The 24,472-nt window shown below is 38.3% G+C and overlaps 1 protein-coding gene and 1 pseudogene across 4 annotated transcripts in view; one reads left to right on the top strand and one right to left on the bottom strand.

Moving 5' to 3' along the window:
- The window catches only part of LOC123521343, a 12,598-nt pseudogene extending 11,764 nt beyond the window's left edge, over positions 1-834 (bottom strand).
- Positions 1-24,472, top strand: part of TDRD3 (tudor domain containing 3) — a 124,329-nt gene that overhangs the window by 14,159 nt on the left and 85,698 nt on the right. For 3 of the 4 annotated variants that reach the window (XM_045287151.1, XM_030884718.2, XM_045287150.1), the window contains exons 3-4: positions 10,855-11,015; positions 16,420-16,561. In XM_045287151.1, coding sequence (XP_045143086.1) covers positions 10,942-11,015; positions 16,420-16,561 — 216 coding nt within the window. In that variant the 5' untranslated portion in view covers positions 10,855-10,941. Of the gene's footprint in view, positions 1-10,854; positions 11,016-16,419; positions 16,562-24,472 lie in introns of those variants that run through there. The other variant, XM_045287149.1, reaches the window with a different exon arrangement.

Here is a 24,472-nt window from a genome sequence, read left to right as displayed (position 1 = left end):
GTATAAGCCCCTAATAAAATGTTTAAAAAAAAAAAAAAGAGTTACAGTCTCGGAAACTCACAGGGACAGTTGTACCCTGCCCTTTAGGGTCGCTGTGAGTCATCGTCGACTTGATGGCTGTGAGTTGGTTTGGGTCTAAGACAGATGGGAGCATTGCTACATACGGTGTGAGACACTAAACGTCTCAATAAACACTCCATCTCAGTTATTTATGCCAAAACTGAAAATTAAAATGAATAATTATTAATGATAGTATTATACATGAAGTTTCACATATATTTCTTCCCATTTTCTTAATATTTTGCAGCTCTCTTATTTCCTTCATAATAGTGTGAAGGAAACTTAAAACTTAATGCCAGATTTCAGACAGATTGAAAGCTTATGGTGAAAGTGGGAAGAAGACAGTTTCTCTAGTCTTCCAAGCTTACGCTGAATGTTCCCATGGGCAGGTCATGTTGATTTTGAAGTCCTGAACATGGTGACAGTGGAGGGATGGATGGCGAGCTGGTCCTAGTGTGCTTTCCTAGGATTTTCAGGGCAGGCTGTACATTGCCTAGATACTAAAAAGCCCTGGAACCTAAGTGGCTGCTTCTAAGTGGCATGGCCAAAATAACTAACACCTTGTCTTTTTCAGATTCCTCACCGTGTTGACTATTCTGTTGTAGTTATTTCCGTCTGCTCCCAGGTTTAGGAGTCACTTATAAACTGCAGATAAGATGAATCAACTCGGTGCTCCCTGCCGCTGTACCATGGACCGTCTGCCTTACTGTGGAGTTGCACAGGAAAGGCTTTCAGTTCTGTGTATTGTTCACACCCAAGTTCTAGGGCTGCCATGTTACATTCTTTTAAAATGTGAAATGATGAGTAAGACCTACGATAATTTTTACAAGTAGAAGTAACCTCTTCAAAGCCTTGGAAATACCAGCATAAACCACTAGATGGCCACAGTGCCTTAAAATTCAAATTCAATGAAGTTTAGGACTCTCTGTACATTGAACTTTTTCTTTTTAAACAAAAGTAATTGGAAAGTGCTTTCAGTTTTAGTTTAAATAAAATCATGTTTGCCTTCTTATATGTTAGTTTAGAGCAAGGTACTAGAGTCCTTTTTGGTGACTTGTTAAGATTAACGTGAACTTTAATTTTTCAGAATAATGGATTATCAAAAACCTTATTTTACTGTACCTTCCCTTCAAGTAAGGAGCCCCAGGGGCTTAGCGCATTAAGTGTGGGCTGCTAACGGAAAGGTCGGCTGTTTGACCCATGGGAGAGAGTTGGGCTAGCCTGCTTCCAGAACACTTGCAGCTTTGGAACCCGCTGGAGCAGTTCCACACAGTGCCGAAGGACCCCGAGGGGAACTGCCCTGACAGCAGTGGGTTTGTATTGAGAAGTGCTTATTGGCAATTATTTATGGGAATTTTGTGCAGTTTAAAAAAGGCTGTAGCAAACATTTTCCTGGAAATTGAATAACAAACTGTTCTGAGATGGAGCGGCTGGAGGGAGGAAAGGGCGATGTGGAGTAAGCAGTTGGCTCTGGGAAGTCTTACTTGTGTGGCTGGGAGTCCACTGTCTTTCCACATAACCCATCTGTTGTAATTGCTCTGCGTGAGTGAGTAAATTGTGTTCTGTACTATTATTTTGATGAATATAAATAGATGGTTTGTTTTGTTTTTCAGTTTTTAGGGACTCCCAAATTTGGGAGAATTTATTCAAGATTATTTTATTTATATTATTTAAAAATTCCCTAAGGGATAGAAATTTTCAAATTTTCTTCCATTAAGTGTGTCACTGTCATTATAATTCAGAGTTTTCTTTAATTATTATTTTTGAGCTCATTCCCTTTGATGTAAATGAACATCACTTTTAAAATTTTAAGAAGAAGGTCAAGATTCTCAGTCTCACTGCCATCCAAGTCCTGTGGGTTTCCCGGACTGTAGTTGTTTACAGGAGCACATACAAAGCCCTGTCTTCTCCCCTCGGAGCTGCTGGTGATTTCAAACTGTCAACCATGCAGATCACAACCCAACGCTTAACCACTATGCCACCAGGGCTCCTTAGAGCAAGATCAGGGGCTATTCTTCCAACGATGTTCCTTCAGCGCCCTTGATCTCTCTGATCTGCTTTCCTGTGGATATCTTTTGGTGCAACAAACTCCTCACTTACTTAGGAGAACCACTGTTTTTAGTAAAATTATCATGATGGTGACGCTAATGCTCTTTTTCTTCTTCAGTCATTGAGAGCTTACTCTCTTCCGGTTCCCATTAGTAAGTCCTGTGTGTGTGTGTGTGTGTGTGTGTGTGCTGTTTCATGTAATCCTCATGACGACAAGCACTGAGAATGAGAAATTATTACTCTCTTTCTTTTTACTTTAGAGATGAGAGAACTGCAGTGCCCTTAACATCACCATGTGTTAGTGCTTCAGCACATTAGTGCTTGCCATGTGGATGGACTGTCTTTCTCTCAGCTGCCAGGCAAAATGCTTTCTCTTATTCAGACACCAACTTGAATGCTATTTCCTCTTTCCTAATTTTCTTGACCTCTTTAGAATAGAACTACATTTTAACAGTTCATACACCCGCTATTCATGTATCTGCTTTTATCGCGTAAAAAAAATTATGCCATAGTTTAGGAATGGTACAATAGAAAGATAGACTTGGGTATGAGACAGACTAGAGTTTGAATCCTGACACTGCTTCTTCCTAGAGAGTGACTCTAGTAAAATGCCTTACCCTCTGCCCTCAATTTGTTCATTTAAGATACTCGAATAATAATAATAATAATAATAATATATTTTGTAGTTCTTTAGTTCAAAATAAAACTGATTTTGTGGGTCTCTGAGGCTGTGAATCTTCACAGGAACAGAAAATCTAATCTTTCTCTCGCAGAACTACTGGTAGGTTGAACACTTGGGAGGAAGATGAGACTCTGCACCGTGGAAGTTTTATGTCTTGGAAAGCCGCAAGGGCAGTTTGACTCTGTCCCACTGGGTTGTGTTGAGGTGACTCGCTGGCAGTGAGTATTCATGCTAAATTCACCTAGGGTACAGCCCCCTAGCCTCTTGGAACACATAGCTTCCTGAGGGAGAAAACGCACCAATCTGAAGGCAGTGAAACCGAGGCTCTGTGCGGGGAACCTCTTGAGATCTACTCCCTGAAAGATTACCCGTAGCCATTAAGTCACTTTTCATTCACAGTGAGCCTATCTTTAGGGTCAAGTAGACCTGCCTCGAGCATTTCTTAGGCTGGTTTATCTTTGTCCCATCTTTCTCTTGTGGATGGACCGGTAGGTTTGAACTGCTGACCTTTCAGTTGACAGCTGAGCATTTGGTCACTGAACCACCAGGGCTGTTTCCCATACAGATTACAGATTAGATTATTGTTCTGCTTGGTCATATGGGGCCACTGTGAGTTCAAATGGACCCGATGGCAGCTAGCAACATGTGGATATATAGGTATGTGTGTGTATCTGTGTTGCACACCGTGGTCATTATTATTCTATTTGTAAAGCAAAAGGTGCTATTTTATATCATAGTCTATAGATAATAGAGCTTGACAGAAACCCTTGGTTCATAACATACAGAATATAAGTATAAAGGCCATTTGTGATTTCGGGAGCCAGGATTTCTCACCTTCTTATTTGGGGATGTTTTCCATCTTAAGAGTCTTGCTGATGGAGACTCAATTGTTTGCTAGATGCTTTTTCGCCCCAGCCTCCTTCACAGCTACCCCACACATGTGTACTTTTAGCTCTCTTAGTCAGGTGGAGCTAGCTACCTGGGACTTGGCTAGTTATACACAGAAGAGCTAGAGACCAAGGAAAATCCTCTCCTGCAGCGATATCAAGTTTCCAGGAAAGGACTGCAGCAGAAGTGTTTAGAACCTGTGAGTTTGTGGTACAAGACAGGGTTAGACGCTTGCAGTGTCTAACCATCTCATGTTTGCTTACTGCCAAATGCTCATTTGGTAATATCAAAGTGTAATAGGTAAAACTGGTGATGGTGGAGTATTTAAACCTTGGCAATAGGTAGATGATATGTTTGGGGAGGAGGGGCTTCCATCCACCCCCAACCCCCCAACCGGACTATTTTTCCAGCACGTCACTGACCTCAAAACAATTTGATTTGAAACTTTTCTTGATGCCTAGGCTGCAGAACTAGTTCTCCTGACATTTCCAACCCCGATTCAATGTCTTAATTTAAAACCATGGTATGAATTTGCTGAAATGTCTTCATATAACATTTGATATATGCAAACATATATGTTTTGAAGTGTCACGAAGTGAGCACCTGCGAAGTCTCAGCCCACTGTCAGAACTAAGCCTGTGGAGTGTTGTTCCATCTACTTGTGTGTCCTACAAAACTATTCTCGTAAGTCTTGTATATAGCATTTCCTTGATTCAAAAAAAGTTACATATAACCTCCTACCTGGGGGATGGACAACAGAAAAGTAGGTGAAGGGAGATGTTGGACAGTGTGATGACAAAATAATAATAATTTATAAATTATCAAGGATTCATGAGAGAGGGAGCACAGGGAGGGAGGTAAAAAAAATGAGGATGATGGCAACAAATGTACAAAAGTGCTTGACACAATGGATGGATGTATGGATTGTGATAAGAGTTGTATGAGCCCCCAATAAAATGATTAAATAATAAAAAAGGAAGCATCAAAAATTTAATGAAAATTACATTAATTTGAAATCCATCTTCTCATGAACTTGAAAAGTCCATATATATATGTGTGTGTGTGTGTATTACAGCAGGAGCAAATAAAGACACTGTGCCAATTTATATTTGTAAGTTACAAGATGAATGATAAAGATGTATTTTAAAAATAATGTTCAGGTTAAAAATACCTAATTCAGGTAATGTAAATAACAAAAATTTATTTTCAAACATTAAAGAAAAAGTTACATATGTAATTATCCCTGAGAAATATATTATTTTGCTTTGCTTTTGAGCTTAATAAAATGATACATATCATTAGCTGCTACAACTTGCTGTTACCTTTCAGTGTGGACGGGTTGCATGTAAGCCATTGTTTATTCATTTTCTTTTGTATAATATTAAACTATGTGACTATTCCACATTTTATTTATTCGTTCTCCTGCTAATAGATATTCAGATTATTTTTACCCCTTTGGTAACAGCAAAACTGCTTCTAGCAACAAACTTGTTCATGTTATTTGATACATGCAAGTAGTGGCTTCTCTAGGGAATTTAATAAGTGAATTAACTGGGTGGAAGAATTATATGCATATTCAACTTTATAAGATGATGCCACATTATTTCCCAAAGCAGTTGTACCGATCTATATTACCTCAGAACTATATGAAATTCCCATTGATCTATTTTTTTGGTATTTGAAATAATACATTTTTTCTTACTTTGTAGCTTTAAAATTACACTAAAATGTGGTCTCAGTTGATAAAATCTTAAATATCAGTAAGTTTGAGCACCTTTTTATATGTTTATTGGCCATTTTAGAGTCATTGTCTATGTAATTCTTAATCATGCATTTTATGTATATTTCTTTTTGTAAAACCAGTATTATTGGTATATAATTCACATACCATACAATCTAGTGGTTTAAATGTTATAAAAAGAGTTAGGCAGTCATCACCATGGTCAATTTGAGAATGTTTTCTTCATTTTTGCACCCATTATTATTAGCTCCCCATTACCTCCCCACCTCCCTTATATTATATTTCTTGTCAATAATCTTTTCTTGAACTGTAGGCATTCTTTATAAACCGGATATACCTTTTTTTGGTGGGTGTATGACTACATATGTTTTTATAAAATCCAGCTTCTCTGATGATTTGATCAGCAGACAGATTGAATAAGTATCGTGAGAGGATACAATCCTGGCGCACACCTTTCCTGAATTTACAACCTGAAACACTCCCTTTCTGCTCATGTAACTGCCTCTTTATCCATGTACAAGTTCCTCATTAAAACAATAAAATGTTCTGGAATTCCCATGGTTTTCAAGGCTATCCATAGTTTGTTATGATCTACACAGTTGAATGCCTTGACATAGTCAATAAAACACAAGTAAACATCTTTCTGAAATAAAACTAGCACCTTTTTATTCGTTATTTTAATGAGAAAGTTGCTAATATTTTACTACCAAGAATAACAGTTGTTTTGATAGTACTATTTATCAAGATAAGAAAATTTTCTTTCTCTTTTTTTGTTAGAATTTTTATGAGTAGATGTTGAATTTTATCCAATTTTGTTTGCATCTTTTGGTATGATAATATCATTTTTCTCCTTTAAGTTATTTATGTGGTCATTTGCATGAATGGATGTTCTAATGTTCACCCATTTTTGTATTGTGCTAAATCCAATTTAGATATGATGGGTTTTTAACCCATTGCTGCTTTTGTTAATATTTATTAGGATTTGAGCATGTATAGTCACTAATCAGATAGTATTCTAGTTTTCTTTTTCTATTATGGTTATAATATCAAGATTGTGCTGGGGTTTTTTTGACTGAGGTAGAAATTCTCAGATTTTCCCTATTGTGTGAAAAATGTTATATAGAATTGGAATAATTTGTTCTTTGTACAGTCTGCTACTAATGATTTCTTCCCTCTGATGATTTTTGCATATTTAATTTCTTTAAGACTCTTCAGGGCTTCTGTTTCATGGTGAGGTTTTAGTGAGAGATATCCTACATTAGGGATCTGACAGGAGCAGCCAATCAGCTAAAAGAGGAATTTCCCTAGGGGTGTGACCTTCATCCAGTATATATGAATGCTCTGGCATAGCCTGCTCTCTCACAATCCTTTACCTGACTTGCCATCCTTACAGTTCTTGGGGAGTGAGCTAGTAGCCTGCTATCTCACTTGTAGATGTTGGGATTCACCCATTCTTTTTCACAGTGAGCCAGCAAACTGTCTGCCTACCCATGTCAATTTGGGACTAATTAGCCCTGCAATCATATGGCTCAGGAGAAATTGCCCTGGTTGAATTGTCCCTTCCTCATGACCCCTATGTGGTGTGATGTCCAATTGTCTACAAATGGGCTTTGGTCTTCACTCTGTCCCACCCCTCACTTGCATCTATATAATTGTTTTGGATCTTTTGATACCTGATACCTGATCACTGTTGATACCTCATGATCACGAAGGCTGGTGTACTTCTTCCATCTGGGCTTTGTTGCTTTGCTGCTAAGAAAGTGTTTAGCTTTGTTAGGAGTTCCTACAGCTGTGAGTGAGGCTAAGGTTTGCCTAAGGGGGTAATACTGTATTTCCCAAAGTGGGTAATACTGCTCCCTCGGGGCCTTTGTATTGATCCAGGAGGAGCTGCAAAAGTAGATACCTATATTATATCCTGTATTATATCGTACAAAAATTTTAAATTCCCATGAAGCACACTGAGTAAAAAACAATTTTTTTTTCTGAAAAGGGGGTGGTAGGTCAAATAAGTTTGGAAACCTATGGTCTATGGTTATATTTCTCACTTCTCCACAAGCGAAGAACTGTCAATTGTAATGTTCTTAACTGTCAGAAGCAAACTTAGATCCACTCTAGAGGAAAAATCCTCTGAATTGAGGCTTCTTACAGATTCCTGCATGGAAGGCCTGAGGAAAGGTTCTGAAATTGCTAATAGATTACCCCATTTGCTGTCTTTCACTCTTCTTCTCTTGAATCTGATTCCCTATTTAGGATAGTACTGGGTCTGACACATCACACTCGTGTTCCTTATCTCTTCCTGCCCGCCTCATTTCTGTGTTTATTGAAGTCAAGTTGTGTTAAAATGATATTAAGAATTGTTTTGACAGGATGAAGACGTGAATAGAAAGAGCATAATAGATGTTACTTAATTCTTACGCTCCCTTTAAAGCAGCTGTAGGCAGAAATCACCGTCAGTTCTTTCCAGGGACCTTTCTCCAGTTGTTCCCAGCTGGAGGAGCTCAGCAGACCGCTTTCTGCACCCTGTTTGCACTGCGGTGTGATCGTCAATTCTTTGGCAGAATTTCTAAGAGTTACTTGCCCATTTTGTGAGCATTACCGTAAGTCCAGTTAATGAGGCACAAATGAAGGGAAGTTGGCCATAACATACTGTAGACCAACAGACTAGCCACGGTGTCATGCCACACATCCGCACCCACCCTGCTGGAGGAATTTCCAAAATTTCATGAACATACCTGTGCCTTGTATGAGGATGCTTATTGCTCTGGGCATAGTTATTAGTGAAGCTTAACGACTCATTTACAAACAGTTAAATAGAAGTGCAGGTTCCTCTCCCGCACTGCAATGCCATGTGCAGTCTCTAGCTCATGTTTCTCATTTTGGAACACTGGTACAGGTTGGTCTAGAATTATCTCTGACTGTCAGTAGAATTTTCTGTGGGGTTATCTCTTTTGGTGTAGCGCAGGTAGAGAACAGTTGAAATGTGTGGAGTACTACTGAGGAACTGAATTTTTAATTTAAATAATTCAAATATAAATGTGAATAGCCACATGCTGCTGGTGGACAATATTAGACACTGCAGGCTACATATTTGTCAATGCCTGTGCTAATAGGAGCCTTGGTAGCGTAATGGGTTATACTTTGGGCTGCTAACCCCAAGGCTAGCAGTTCAAAATCCCCAGCTGCTTCCCAAGATAAAGATGAGGCTTTCTATTCTCATAAAGGGTTACTATCTTGGAAACCCACAAGGGTAACTCTACCCTATTTTGTAGGGCCACTATAAGTCAGAATCGATTCGATGGTGAAGAGTTTGATGCTAAATGTATTCCGAGTCAGAAAATAAAAGGAGAGATGAACATTATAATAATCATAACTGCCTGTTATTTAATTTAAATATCTTTGCTAATGCTGTTCATAAAAGTAAAAATTCATCCTGAGTAAGCAGTTTTTCTATCCCTAGTAAGAGGTTTAGTCTTTTTTTTAACTTGGTAATTTTTTTCAACTAAAAACTAGGTGAAATTTTGGTTTGTTTCCTCATTATAGTGTCTATAACTAAATTAATAAAACATAGCCATTCCTTTGCCATCCAAACACTGACAATTGTGGAGTAGAAGAGTTTCAACCTGGGCCTTGCTTACTCAGATAGTATGCATGAAAGTTTGTCAGTTGGTTTACACTTCTCTGTGTTGAAACTATGAATTAATTTAATGTGTACTGAAAATATTTAGTTACAAGACTATGACCAAAAAAAGTAACTTTTTTGGTATTATAGGTATGAAGCTTTACAAGCATAATATTTTACAGTGTAAAGAATAACACTTTATGTTAAACTTATGTTTCAGATATTAAGCAGATTTTTCTGTCATTTTTTAACTATGCCATGGGCATTTTATTATATAAATTTATAACTTTATACGTAGAGTTTTCATCAGTTCTATTTTTGTCTTTGAAATGTGGTCAGACAAAAAATCTTACCATAGTGAATGATGGGGGGAGTGCGGAGTGGAGACCCAAAGCCCATTAGTAGGCCACTGGCGATCCCCTTGCAGAGTGGTCTCTGGGAGGAGATGAGCCAGTCAGGGTGCGATGTAACAACGATGAGAAATACAACTTTCCTCTAGTTCCTAATTGTTTCCTCCCCGCTCCCACTACCATGACTCGAATTCAACCTTACAAGTCTGGCTAGACCATAGGATGTACACTGGTACAGATAGGAACTGAAAATACAGGGAATCCAGGACGAATGAGCCCTACAGGAACAGTGGTGTGAGTGGCGAAACAGGGAGGGTAGAGGGAGAGTGGGTAGGCAAGAGGGAACCGATTATAAGGAACTATATGTGACCTCCTCCCTGGGGGACGGACAACAGAAAAGTGGGTGAAGGGAGACATCGGACAGGGCAAGATATGACAAAATACCAATTTATAAACTATCAAGGGCTCATGAGGGAGGAGGGAGCGGGGAGGGAGGGGAAAAATGAGGACCTAATGCCAGGAGTTTAAGTGGAGAGAAAATGTTTTGAGAATGATGAGGGCAATGAATGTACAAATGCGCTTTACACAATTGATGTGTGTATGGATTGGGATAAGAGTTGTATGAGCCCCTAATAAAATGATTTAAAAAACAAACAAACAAACAAAAATGTGGTCAGAGAGAATTTTTTCTCCCTTCCTAACATGAACACATACAGGACAGCATTATATTGAAACCCATTTAAGAAAGAAAACTCGGAAATAAGTCAAGTACAGATCCCACTTAAGTTCCATGTCACATTAAATCCCAGGGTAATGCATTTTTCAGTTATTCCAGAAGAGGGTGTACTTTAAACTTTTTGATTTTAACAAAAAAAAAAAATATTCCTTTCAACTGCTGCAGTAAAGCTGATGTCCCTTAAAATGACCAAGTACTGTAATTCCAAATGTCCGTTAGTTTATATGGTGGTGGTTGGAGGGAGGAGGGTACTGTATATAAACCATTAGAGCATATGAAGCATCACTCTCCATTACCCCCAGGGTTTTCTTTTGTTGGTTTCTGAAAATAAATTTAGGATTAATTTCTTTAAAATTTATTTTATTGTGAATTACGTCAAGGTGTACAGAGCAGATCATCAGTTTTACGTTCACCAACCCATCAAACTTCCCAATGTCTTGACTTGTTTCCATCATAGTCTTCCTCTTTTGGGGGTTCATTTTTTAAAATGGCACTTTTGAGACCATTTTGAGTGAAGTTTTACATTTAAATGAAAGCAAAAATAGCCAAACCAAAATAAAATAAAAAACCCAAAATTAGATCCCGATGCATATAATTCAATTTTTGATATATAATTTATGTTAGCATTATAAATCGTAAAGCATACTTATTAGGGGAAAGGGAAACACTGTAGATGGAACACGTGACTAAAAAGTGATTACTTTTTTTTATTCTTTTGCACTTTGACAGCTTGAAGGTCCATGTGTTCTGCAGATTCAAAAAATTCGCAATGTCGCTGCACCCAAGGATCATGAAGACTCTCAGGCTGCACCCAGAATGCTGCGCTTGCAGATGACTGATGGTCATATAAGTTGCACAGCAGTGGAATTCAATTATATGTCAAAAATAAGGTGATTGACACTTTGTACATTTGTTACGGGGTTCAAAGATGCTGTTCGGAGTGAATTTGTTTTCAGTATTTTGAAAAGAAAGAGTGTTATAATTTTCCAGAAGAAAGAGTAGAACTTTGCTTTTCTGCTTGACCTATTTAGAAAAATAGTTAAAGGTAGAGTCATTTCCTCCTTCCATGTTAATTATAAAAATAGAAATGTGAGATGTGATCTTGCATGAAATATGATCTTTTCAGTTTGCCCTAGAAAATTTGATGCCACTTATTTGCCTTGAACAAACATAGTTTGACAGTGTGATAACTGTGGCCATTAGACTACTGAGTGTTCTAAAGAAGTCACATAGGATAATGAGTTTTCTTAGGAAATGCTTAAATGAAGAAGGTTCAATGTGCTTGACTTTCAAAGATGGGCAATTCTGAAAGGAACATGTTTTTTAAATTCCTCTTTTAGCTATTTTTTACAGGGACTTTTTGAGAACTGCCTTCTAGAATGAAGGAGAGCAACCAGAAAGAAGGAGGGAATGTGTTTCCATTGGGCCACTTTGAGCTGTTTCTGAAGTAGGAGTTTTCATTGCACATTTGTAGGCTTTCCTCAGCTCCCCCTCCCTTCTCTTCTGTGTCCTTTCATATGTTCATATTTGCCGCTCTGCTGTTCTAGCTCGTTCTCATTTGATGTAAACATCTAGACCTAGTCTTCTAGTAGCCTATATCCTAAATATAAGCATACAAGTATCTTAAACAGATCAACTGAATGTAATAGTAGACCAGAAGATCGACTGTACTACCTGGGGGAGGCAGAAGTAGCACTTCAAATGTGAGTAGGTATTGGAAGAGAGGTGGGGAGGGGATCAAGATATGGAAAGACAACTTTCTGGCCAGAACCTTCATGGTTTGCGATCATTGAGAAGTTCCGTTGGGTGGGATGGGTCAACGCCAGAGAAGTGGGGTAGTGGCTTCCCTTCACTTTGTCTTCCGTCAGTGATGTCTGCCTCTCCAAAAGAACCCTTCTTTAGGAGACATAGTAGTTGTATGTGTTTCTAAAATGTTAATTTTCATTTGCACAGGGGGTTTATTGACTTTGTGATTATGTTGCCTTCGTTTGGAAGAGTAGAAGAACTCCTACTTTTGTGGAGAAACACAGCCTTTCCTCCTGTGACATATTCAGTCAGATCCACCAAAAGCTATATGAAAGCATGAGGTGTGCTCAGATGGGAGGGCCCTGCCATGTGCTGTCTACTGCCTCTTTTGGAGGAACTTAACTGCCACATGTCCATTCTCTCATCATTGAAGTAGCATGTCTTTTTGATGCCACAGAAAGACAACTTACAAAACTGCTATTCTACATGATGTGAGTAGTTTGGGAGAGACCCTTCTTAAAAATAAGTGTGCTTCGTGGTTACCTTGAAGGAAAGTGGTAAACTCATACTTCATTTGGGCACTTCTTAGGATCCCTTTTCTTTCCACTCTTCTTCTGGCCTACTTACTGGACATTAAAGGCATCTTCCAAACCCCAACCCCAACCCCAACCCCAACCCCGCCACAGAGTTGATTCTGGTTTAGGGTGACCTCATAGAGGATTTCAGGGACTGTCAGTCTGTATGGGAACAGACACCCTTGCCTTTCTCCAATGGAGCGGCTGGAGGTTGTGAACCGCAGACCTTGCAGCGCTACCAGAGCTCCTTAGACGTACTTGAGAGTACTAGTTAAGATGGCAGTTAAACCAGTGTGTGCTTCCTCTCTGATTAATAGTTAAGTATGGTTCTGAAGGTGATGGAGTAAAACTCAATTAAAATTCTAACTCGATCCCATTTGGGAATCGAAATTTATTTAGTCTGGTGGCATTCATCCAGTTCCAAATGAAATTCTTGGTCCATTTTTAGATAATTTCACATCATTTTATCTCTTAAATTAGTTGGAATTTAGAGAAGACACTGTCACTTTACATAAAAATTATTTCATCTCCCTTCAGGAGTAGCTTTTATCTTTAAATATTATCACTGTTTAAATGACCCAATCATTTGCATAAAGTTTGCAAAGTATGAGTTTAGGAAAATTGGAAGTGGTCAAAAATGAAATGGAATGTGTGAAGATCTATATCCTAGGCATTAGTGAGCTTGAAATAGACTAATATTGGCCATTTCGAATTAAAAAAATCATATGATTTACTCTGCTGGGAATAACACAAGCAAGAGAAATGGTGTGGCATTCATTGTCAGAAAGGATCTTGATAAATCCATCATGAAGTACAATGCTATCTGTGATTGGATTATATCTATCTGCCTTTAAAATCTAATCAGTGTAGCTATTACTCAACTTTATGCACGAGCCACAAAAGTTAGTGATGAAGAAGTTGAAGAATTCTACCAACAACTTCAGTCGGAAATCAATCAAACATGCAATCAAGACGCTTAGACAGTTATTGGTGTAAAGGCTGAAAACAGAGGGAGGAGAAGTATCTGGAAATAGAGACTTGGTGATAGAAATGAAGCTGGAGATCATATGAAAATCTGTACCTTATTTATAGCAAATACCCTTTTTTTCAGCAATACAAAAGTCAGCTATACACACGGATTTAGCCAGGTGGAATACACAGAAATCAAATTGACTACATTTGTGGGAAGACGTGATAGAAAAGCTCAGTATCAGCAGCTAAAAACAGACCAAGGACTTATTGGAACACACCATCAATTGCTCATTTGTAAGTTGAGGATAAAGCTGAAAGAAATTCAAACAAATCCACAAGAATCAAAATACAACCTTGAGGCTATCATACCTGACTTTTGAGACCATCTCAAGAGCAGATTTGATGCATTGAAAACTAATGACATAGACCTGAATAGCTGTGGGCGAACATTAAGGCTGTCATTCATGAGGAAAGCAAAAGGTCCTTAAAAAGACAGAAAAGAAAGAAAAGATGAAAGTTGGTTCAGAAGGGACTCTGAAACTTGCTCTTAATTGTAGAGTAGCTAAAGTAAATGGCGCAAACGATGAAGTCAGAGGTGTGAGCAGAAAATGTCAAAGGGTCCCTCTAGAAGACAAAGCCAAATATTGTCATGAAATGTGCAGAGGCGTAGAATTAGAAAACCAAACGGGAAGAACACGCTCAGCATATCTGAAACTGAAAAAACTCAAGAAAACTCCACCTTTGTTCAATTGTCTACTGATGGGCTTTGGGTCTCCACTCCACACTGCCCCTCATTCACATTGATATTAATTTTTCTGGGTCTTTGATTCCTGATACCTGATCCCATTGACACCTCCTGATCACACAGGTTTGTGTGCTTCTTCCATGTAGACTGTGTTGCTTCTCGGCTACGTGGCTGCATGTTTGTCTTCAAGCCTTTAAGACCTCAGATGCTATATCTTTTGATAGCTGGACACCATCCGCTTTCTTCACCACATTTGCTATGCACCCGTTTTGTCTAATGCAATTGTCTCAGAAGAATGTACTACAGAGGACAGCACTGAAGGTACAGCTCAGGGAGAGGGGAGCGTCTGATCAGAGCACCCAGGAGCAAATGAAGGGGGAGGGAGAGAGAATGGAACACATCCTTGCCCACCAAGTCCTGAGGACAATATTCCAGCTCAGAGCTGCCAATGCACAGAGAGGACCATAGGGCCAAACCCACCATGAGACAAGACATCCCGCACTGTCCCTCCAGTGTTGTCCCTCGCAGCGTTATGGGTCAGTGACTCCACCACACTGGGGTGGAACGCTAAGGACATGCAACAGAGCAGCAAGGGGAGTAAAGCAATGAAAGCCTGGAGAATACCAAAAATAGACTTTGGGACCAGGGCGTGGCACCCCATCAGACCTAGAACTATTTATAGGCTTTTCTTTTCTTTCTTTTTTTTTTTTTTCTGTTTTGTTTTGCTGTGTCTTTTTTGTGTGTGCATGTCTATCTAGGTAAGATAGGCGGGATAAACAATTCGGAGGAGAAAACAAGACCGATGGTTGGGGGAGTGGGAAGTGATGTTAACACACCCAAGGACAAGGGAACAACAAGTGATCTAAAATCAATGGCGAGGAGGGCACAGGATGCTTGGTAGGGCTTGATGCAGGGCAGTATAACTGAGGAAATTACTGAAACCTGAATGAAGGCTGAACATGATAGTTGGGCAAGAGGAAAGTAAAAGGAAATAGAAGAAAGAACTAGGAGGCAAAGGGCATTTATCGAGGTCTAAGTATAGGCATTACATATATAAATATATTTATATATAATGATAGGCATGTACATATGTAAATATACTTATATATTATGATAAGGAAGTAGATCTATGTACATATATTTATATGTTAAGTATCAAGGTAGCAGGTGGACATTGGGCCTCTACTCAACGCAACACTTTGCTCTAATAGCCTATGCTTTTATTTTCGAATGGGATTACATGATAAAATAGATTGTTCCCATTGTTTCCTTTATCAGAATTTTTTTATCTAAAGATAAACTTGGGTTGGCTGGGGTTTTTTTTCCAAATAATATTGTGCTTTCAAGTACAAGCTTACATAACAAATTAGATTCCCACTAATGATTTCTCGATCAATTGTTGTGCATGGTTTACCTTTTTCACAGTGTATCGGCACATTCTGCTTATTTCAGTTCTCGTCTGTGTCTGTTTCCAGTTGTCCAGGTTCACTGCCCCTCACCTTCTCACCTTTGTTTCAGAGTATATCTTGACTTTTGGTCTCCTCTGATGGTATTTTAGAGGAGCACAGACTCAACATCTGACGGTCTTTATTTTATGAGCCATTTATTTAGTAGGAAGGTGACCTCTAGAATAGTTCTGATTCATAGTTTAAAGGGTAAACTTAGTTTTCATAAAAGGAAATATGGTTCTAACATTTGCCCTAAATCTGTTGAATACTAGAGTATTGTAGAGCATTTTTTAAAAAACATTACTGAATACTAGAGTGTTGTAGAGCATTTTAAAAAAAACATTACTGAGAACACAAAAATCTCATATCATCTTTAGATTATTTTCAAAGAGCCTTATTTTGTGTGAATTACTGTAGCTCTTATAGTGTATTTTATTTTTGAGTCAAAATTTAATTTTGTAATGTGGTCTGTTTGCATTGCACATTCAAAGCACCAAGAAAAAAATAGCAAATTTTACATTTATGCCTTATTGGATATATTTTTACCACAATTCTATAAGGTCTAATTATTATTCACTCTAAAATGTGTGTGTGTGTGTGTGTGTGTGTGTAAACTGAAGCTCCCCTTTTAATCATTCAGCTAGAAAACCATAGCTTTGTGCCGGACCCTTCTGACTTCCTGTCTGATGATCTGTTCACATTGTAGCTAGTCTCCTGAAAAAAAAAATTATTGTTTAATATAAGTATAAATTTCATTTCCACTTTCACAGTGAAGCTTCAACCTGTTTTAATTTTTTCTTTGCTTTAGCCTGAACACACCACCTGGAACTAAAATTAAGCTCTCGGGCATTATCGGCATACAGAACGGGTTCCTGCTCCTGAATGACTCCAACACCACCCTTCTTGGGGGTGAAGTGCAGCACCTGATTGAGAAGTGGGAGTTACAGAGAGTAAGTGTAAGCCAAGAAGAATGGTTTGAACTTTCAAAACTCTGTTTATTGTGTTCCCTGTTTTTAGGCCATTCTCTCATAATGGACAGTAAAATTAAGCCTTTGTGCCACAGTTGAAAGGAATGGAACATGATGATCTTTAGAGAAATTCCCTTTGCTAAGCTCTTTGTTCCTCTAAAGCAGATGTCATTTTTCAGAACAGGTAGTGCTCCACTTGTGAATGACTCAAGTTAGGACGAACTGCACTCATGACTGTCCTTTTTCGCAGCTGTTACTTTTATGCTTATACTTCTGTGAAGTTTTACATTGCACGATTGTCTAATGTTACCATCCTCATAGCAATCCCCAAAGACAGAGAAAGATCACATTTATAAAGATACTGATAATGTATGGCAATAGTAATGAACATTTAAAAAGTGGTATTCTACCTAGGATGAAGCTGGAATGGAACCTCATCATAATTCAGGAACTGCCAGTATTTGTTACATTATGATAGATATTATATATATATTTAAGTCACACTTAGCTGTCACATTTTCAAAATTATCAGTATTTGTTATAAGGTATGTGTAGTATATCTATGCATGTCTTTCTCCAAAACATAAAGTGAATGTGTGTGTGTGTGTATATATATATGATGTATATACCTTTCTCTTATCTACATGCACAAGTGAAATCAAGTTGAATTTTACTATAATGGAGAAGTTCTGGTTGTCCTTTCTTGAGGCATTGTTAATTGTTAGGTGCCATCGTGTCTGCTCCTTCCCATAACCACCGAGTGCACAACAGAAGGAACACTGCACAGTCCTGCACCATCCTCATGTTTGTTCCTATGCCTGAGCCCGGTGATGTGGCCTCTGCGTCAGTCCATCTCCTTAAGTTAAGGGCCTTCCTCTCTGCCACGGCCTTTCTACTTTACCAATCGTGATGTCCTTCTCCAGGGACTGGTCTCTTCTGACAGTATGTCCAAAGTATATAAGATGAAGTCTTGTCATCCTTGCTTCTAAGGAGCACCCTGGCCTTACTTCTCCCAATACAGATCCTGTGTTCTTTCAGCAGTCCCTGATACTTTCAATATTCCTCTCCAGCACTATTTTGCATTGATTCTTCTATGATCTTCCTTATTCAGTGTCCAACTTTCACATGCATATGATGCAGTGCAGAATACCCTGGGCTTGAATGAGGGGCACCTTAGTGCTCAAAGTAGCATCTTTCTCTTCAATACTCTAAAGAGGTCTTGTGTAGCAGATTTACCGAGTGCAGTACATCTTTTGATCTCGACAAAATCCTCGACAACTTCAGCCTTTTCTCAGGACGTTACCTATTGGTCCAGTTGTGAGGATTTTTGTCTTCTTTACATTGAGTCATAATCCACACTGAATGCTGCAATCCTTGTTCTTCATCAGCAAGGGCTTCAATTCCTCCTCATTTCTAGCAAGCAAGATTGTGTCATCTGCATATTACAGGTTGTTAATAAGCCATTCTCCAATCCTGATGCCACATTTTTCATATAGCCAGCTTCTCTGATGATTTACTCAGCATTGTAGATTGAGAAAGTGTGGTGAGAGCATGCAACCCTGATGCACACCCATCCTTCCCTGCCAGAATCACGAATGTCAACTCAATTACACGTTCCGAGGACCTGCCTCACTTGCCCACAACACACACAAAGACACCATACATACATTCACACACAGTTTCATCATCCTGGGAATGTTGTATTATATATTTATACTTGGTTTTCTGAAAGCCATCTTAGCATTTCTTGTTAAGAGATGATGAATATCTACCTTTAAAAGAGGTTTACCATGTCCTACAATGATTATAGTTCTCTGATTTTTATAGTTTTTGGTTTGGTAACCATAGCAATGTAGGAACTATGGAGAACTCAATTACTTGAGCATCTGGCAGGTGGGTGATCTTTACACAAATGTGCAGATAGAAATCATCAACCAATGTTAATTTGGGCAGTTTGTACATTTTCTTATAAAATAAGTAGAGGAAGAGAGCACGGGGCAGTATTTAAACTACATCAAGTTATTTAAATGGCACATAGTTATATAAAGGTGAAGAAAAGAGGAAAAAACCCTCTAAAGGTTAAATTTTTTTTTTTGTATGTTTGGAAAGACAGGCTCTAGGGAGTTTGGTACCAATATAATTTACAAAGTAATGTAATTTTTTACCATTTTAGTATTCCAAATGACAGATATATTTTGTATATCCTTTCTTTTTATACTTAGACTAACTTCTCATTTTTATAATTTTCAACCAGTGTCTATTTTTATTTAGATTAGTTAATTCTCATTAACATTCTTAGAAGGTAATATTTTTTTCCCCGCGAGGAAATAAAATAGTAGTAATTCTTATTATATTTCCTAGATATCTCTTAATTAAGCCTCCAATTTTTCCTGGGTTTCCTGCACTGTTTCCTTTACATCACACTTTTTTTCTTTATCTATTATTAACATATGTGATTGCTTAAACCTGTAGGAATGATTAATATTTACGTGGACTAAGAATTACTTTTATTAAGCATTTACTGTGTGCTTGGCATTTTGCTGTTTACATATATTATTTCTTTATGAGATGAATGTTACCTTAGTTATTTAAAAATAAAAAAAGCTTGAGTGAAAGCTAAAGTGAAAATCCGTTTTCCATTAAACAGATCTTAGACATTTTCTTTCGTGTTATTGAGTGCAGTCCCCACTGAACTTTCTGTGCTTCCTGTGTCCATCCCTCTGGACTCTGTCCTTGGGTAAATGCTGCTCTTTTCATCTCAAAAGGCTGATTATTCTAAAGAGTGTGTGCCTTTTTAGTGTTAGTGTACCCTGGATAAACCTGTCTATTGTTTGGTGGAAAATCGAGCAGCTAAGTGGGTTGGGGGGTGGGGCAGTAGAGCATTACCAATACCTGTTCTATCTGTCAGCTTGGTCTTTTTCAAGAGTTTGAGGTTTTCCCCACATTTTCTCCCACTGTTATCTAGAGCTTTCTAATGTGATCTCTTTCCTAGTGGTCAGTTTGGTAGCCAGGCACCTTCTAGTTCTTCTGTCTCAGGTTTATGAAGAATGTGACTCCTGTAGTCCACTAGTCCATTGCACTAATATATAGTATGTTCCAGGTGGTAGGAGATCAGTAGGTGCACCTTATGAGCTTTATATTCCTAGCTACTACTAGTATGTGTAGAGCATTGTCTTTGTGTGGACGTCATGATGCCAAGGACTAGGTCCTTAGTGTTTCCGCGACCATGCTTCTATGTGCTCCGGCCAGTGACTCATTCTCTCAAGGTGTTTGCAATGGCTGAGAAGTTTTCATAGCTCTGTTCCCTGCATCATACTCACCACAGGAAACAGAAGCTGGGTTTTGAACTGTCTGTTGGATTCCAAAATCTGTGAGGTTTCTAACAGTGGTTCTCAACCTGTGGGTCGTGACCCCGAACGACCCTTTCACAGGGGTCGCCTAAGACCATCAGAAAACATATTTCTGATGGTCTTAGGAACCTAGACACAGCTCCTCTATCTGTCTCCAGGTGGGTCCGCCCACATGCAGATAGGCTGATGTGAGAAAGAAGCTGTCTCATCCTTCGCACTGACATTGGCTTTTGTACTATATACTGTTGCAAATGTAGCAGTGTAGTTTACTGTTGTTACATTAAGATTGTTACCCATGCTACACCATGCTTCAAGACTAAATTTTATTTGTCATTAGAAATAAATATTTCACAATATGTAATTACATACTGTTTATGTGATTCATCACTATGCTTTAATTATGTTCAATTTGTAACAATGAAAATACAGCCTGCATATCAGATATTTACATTACGATTCATCACAGTAGCAAAATGACAGTGATGAAGTAGCAACAAAGATCATGTTATGGCTGGGGTCCGCACCTCCTGAGGAACTGTATGAAAGGTCGTGGCACGAGGAAGGTGGAGAACCATGGCTCTAACATGTCATGCTAGGGTTTTAATGTGTCATCACAATGTTTAATCATAAAAATACTAATGTTTTAAAGTTCTTTTTACTTTTGGAGACTGGATGATTTCACATTTATTTTGTCTACCTACATCTGAGGAATAGAATATATTGATGCCAGTTCACATGGTTGCTCTATGTCAGTGAATGAAAATTGGATTATAAAAAGCCCCTTGCCATAGGATTCTGGATTAACTTTCTCCCTCCTCTTCCATGTGCTCACCCGAGGAGAGGGATTCATTTTGTTTGACTAGAATTACGCTGTACTTTTAAACCTCATTTGGAATGTTTGGAAGTTTATCCTGCGGCATGAGCTTACTCTATCCTTTATAGGGGAGATTTGAGACCCTGATACTTCACTAACCTACATGATTGACATGTTTTTGTTTCACTTATTTGAGGAAAAGGACAGCAGAGAATTTTATCATTATGCTAAAGTAATAGCTTCTTAAAAATGATAAGATATTTCAGTCTTTAATTTAATAGGCATAATTATCTGACCATTTTTTAGAGACTTTAAAAAATTCAGCCTTTTTACAAAAGTAGGCAAAAGTATTTTCTGGCCTGTTGGATCTGAAATCAGTTTTTTCTATATATCTTAATTTAAGAACAATTGATTTAAAATTACAAGGGTACAAAAATAACATTAGGTTTACAGGAATCTACTTTTCTCGAATTTTAAAGGATGGTGTTGAAAGCGTTAGGTTACTTCTTGTCTTTCTTCAATGACCTTAATTGTTAAATTTTTTATTTTCTTAAAGAGAGAAAATAGACCTCTAAGCAAATACCTCACAATAATATTGTTCTGTTTATTTTTTCTGTGATTTCTTTTATTTTCTTTCTGGTATTTCTTTTAAAAAAAAATCTTTTTATTAGGGGCTCACGCAACTCTTATCCCAATCCATACATACATCAATTGGGTAAAGCACATTTGTACATTCATTGCCCTCATCATTCTCATAGCATTTGCACTCCACTTAAGCCCCTGGCATCAGCTCCTCATATTTTCCCCTCCCTCCCCGCTCCCACCTCCCTCATGAACCCTCGATAATTTATAAATTATTTTGTCATATCTTGCCCTGTCCAACGTCTGCCTTCACCCGCTTTTCTGTTGTCAGTCCCCCAGGGAGGAGGTTATATGTAGATCCTTATAATCAGTTCACCCTTTCCAACTCACCCTCCCTCCACCCTCCCTGTACCGCCACTCCCACCACTGGTCCTGTAGGGATCATCCACCCTGGATTCCCTGAGTTTCCAGTTCCTATCTGTACCAGTGTACATCCTCTGGTCTAGCCAGATTTGTAAGGTAGAATTGGGATCATGATAGTGGGGGTGGGGTGGTGGTGGAAGGAAGCATTTAGGAACTAGAGGAAAGTTGTATGTTCCATCGTTGCTACACTGCACCCTGACTGGCTCGTCTCCTCCCTGAGACCTTTCTGTAAGGGGATGTCCAGTGGCCTTTAAATGGGCTTTGGGTCTCCACTACACCCCCCACCCCCTAATTCACAATGATATGATTTTTTTTGTTCTGGTGATGCCTGATGCCTGATTCCTTCAACGCCTCATGATTGCACAGGCTGGTGTGCTTCCTCCATGTAGGCTTTGTTGCTTCTGTGCTAGATGGCTGCTTGTTTTCCTTCTAGCCTTTAAGACCCCAGACGCTATATTTTTTGATAGCCGGGCACCATCAGCTTTCTTCACCACATTTGCTTATTCACCCGCTTTGTCTTCAGCGGTTGTGTCGGGAAGGTGAGTATCATAGAATGCCAATTTACTAGAAGAAAGTATTCTTGCGTTGAGGGAGTACTTGAGTGGAGGCTCAATGTCCTTCTGCTACCTTAATACTAAACCTATAAATGTAGGCTCATAGATCTATTTCCCCATCCTCATATAATATATTTGTATATGTACATGTCTTTATCTAGAGCTCTATAAATACCCTTTGCCTCCCAGCTCTTTTCTCTATTTCCCTTGATTCTCCTCCTGTCCCACTATCATGCTCAGTCCCCACCAGGATTTCAGCACTTCCTCTTTGTTACGTTCCCCTTGATCCTGCCCTACCAGGTCTCCTATACCCTCCTCACCACCGATTTGGATCACTTGCTGTTCCCTTGTCCCTGGGTTAGTTAACACTACTACCTTTCCCCCCACCTCCCCCTCTCCCACGTCCCCCCCGGAACTGTCAGTCCCATTGTTTTCTCCTCCAGATTGTTCATCCAGCCTATCTTAGGTAGACAGATCTGTGGAGATAATAACATGCACAAAAACAAGACAGAGCAAAACCATGCAACAAAACAAAACAACAGTAACAAACCAACGACAAAAACAGAACACAATAAGAAAGAAAAGTTTGTAGTTAGTTCAAGGAGTGTTTCTTGGTTTTTCTGTGATTTCTACTGTTTTACTTCATGTACTGTGATACTTTTCCTATTTGGGACTTCTGCATTTAGGTATATTTTAGCTTCATAGTGAATTTTCCCTTTTTCATTCTGTAATACTCTTTTCCCTTTGAATTCTAATTTGTTTACTGATAGCATGGCTACTTCTGTTTTGTGTTTGAAGGTATCCCCTTAGAGTATATTAAATACAGTATGTTTTTATGTTTTATTTTTTAGCTCTTTATATGAAAAGTGGAATTTATATAGGTAACATAATTAGGTTTTGCTTTTGTATCCAAATAATCTCTATCATTTAAGTGATATTTAGATAACTTGTGCCTTTTGCTAAGTTTTATTGAGAAATAATTCCCATACCATAAAATCGACACATTTAAAGTGTACAGTTCACTAGTTTATATATATATTCATAGAGTTACAGGTCAGTCATCACCACCCATATAGAACAGTTTCATCACCAAAACAAGTGTCGGTCTGTCCATAAGCAGCCCTCATTTTCCCCAACACCCAGTCTTAGGCAACCTCTAATCCACTCTTTGCCCATTTGCCTGTTCTGGACATGTCACATAAAAGGAATGTGAAATGGTTTCTTTCACGTCATACAGTTTTTTTGGTGTGTTTTTAATTCAGTCTCGTTGGAACATACATCAGTACTTCATTCCTTTTTATTGATAATTTTCTGTTGTATGAATGTGTCATACTATGTGAATTCACCAGTTGACAGAAAATTGCATTGTTCTACTTTTGACTCATGTAAGTACTGCTGATATGAACATTGGTGTTGAAGTTATTGTAAACATACATTTTCTTTTATCTTTTGTGTATTTAACTGCACCATTTTACATTTCCACTAGCAATGTAGGAGGAATCTAATTTCTCTATATTCTTCACAGCACTAGTTAATGTCTTTTTGATCATAGTTTACTTAGTGGATGTGAATTTTTGTCTTATAGTATTTTGAAGTGCATTTCTCTCATGACGTCAGTGATCTTGAATATCTTTTTATGTGCTTACCAGCCATTTGTATATATTTTTGGAATTATGTCTATTCATATTTTTTCTTTTTAATTAAGCTGTTTGTCATACTATTGAGTGGGAAGAATCTATTTTATATTCCAGATACAAGTTCTCCAGATATTTTCTCACATTCTATGGGAGTGTCTTTTTCTTTTCTTAATGATGCCCTTTGGAGAAATAAAGTTTTTAATTTTGCTGAAGTCCCCTTTATCTAACTTTTTCTTTTGTGGTTTTGTTTTGGGGGTCAGATCCAAGAAACCATTGCTTAATCCAAGGTCATGACGGTTTACACCTATACTTTCTCCAAAAGTTTTATAATTTTTACTTTTATTTGTGGTTTTGGTCCCTTTTGAGTTAATTTTTATGTATTTTCTGAGGCAGGCATCCAATCTTAATTCTTTTCATGTGGCGCTCCAGTTGTCCTCGCACCAGTGATTGAGAAGAACATTATGTTCCCATGAGTTATCTTGACACACTTGTGCAAAGTCATTGATCAGAAGTGTGAGTGTGTATTTCTGAGT

This window comes from Echinops telfairi, unplaced genomic scaffold, assembly GCF_000313985.2.
Source record: "Echinops telfairi isolate 266 unplaced genomic scaffold, ASM31398v2 ScPeMD7_11;HRSCAF=52, whole genome shotgun sequence".
Taxonomy (NCBI): Eukaryota; Metazoa; Chordata; class Mammalia; order Afrosoricida; family Tenrecidae; genus Echinops; species Echinops telfairi.
Note: the sequence above shows the minus strand (reverse complement) of the source record. Positions and strands in the feature narration are given on the sequence as shown.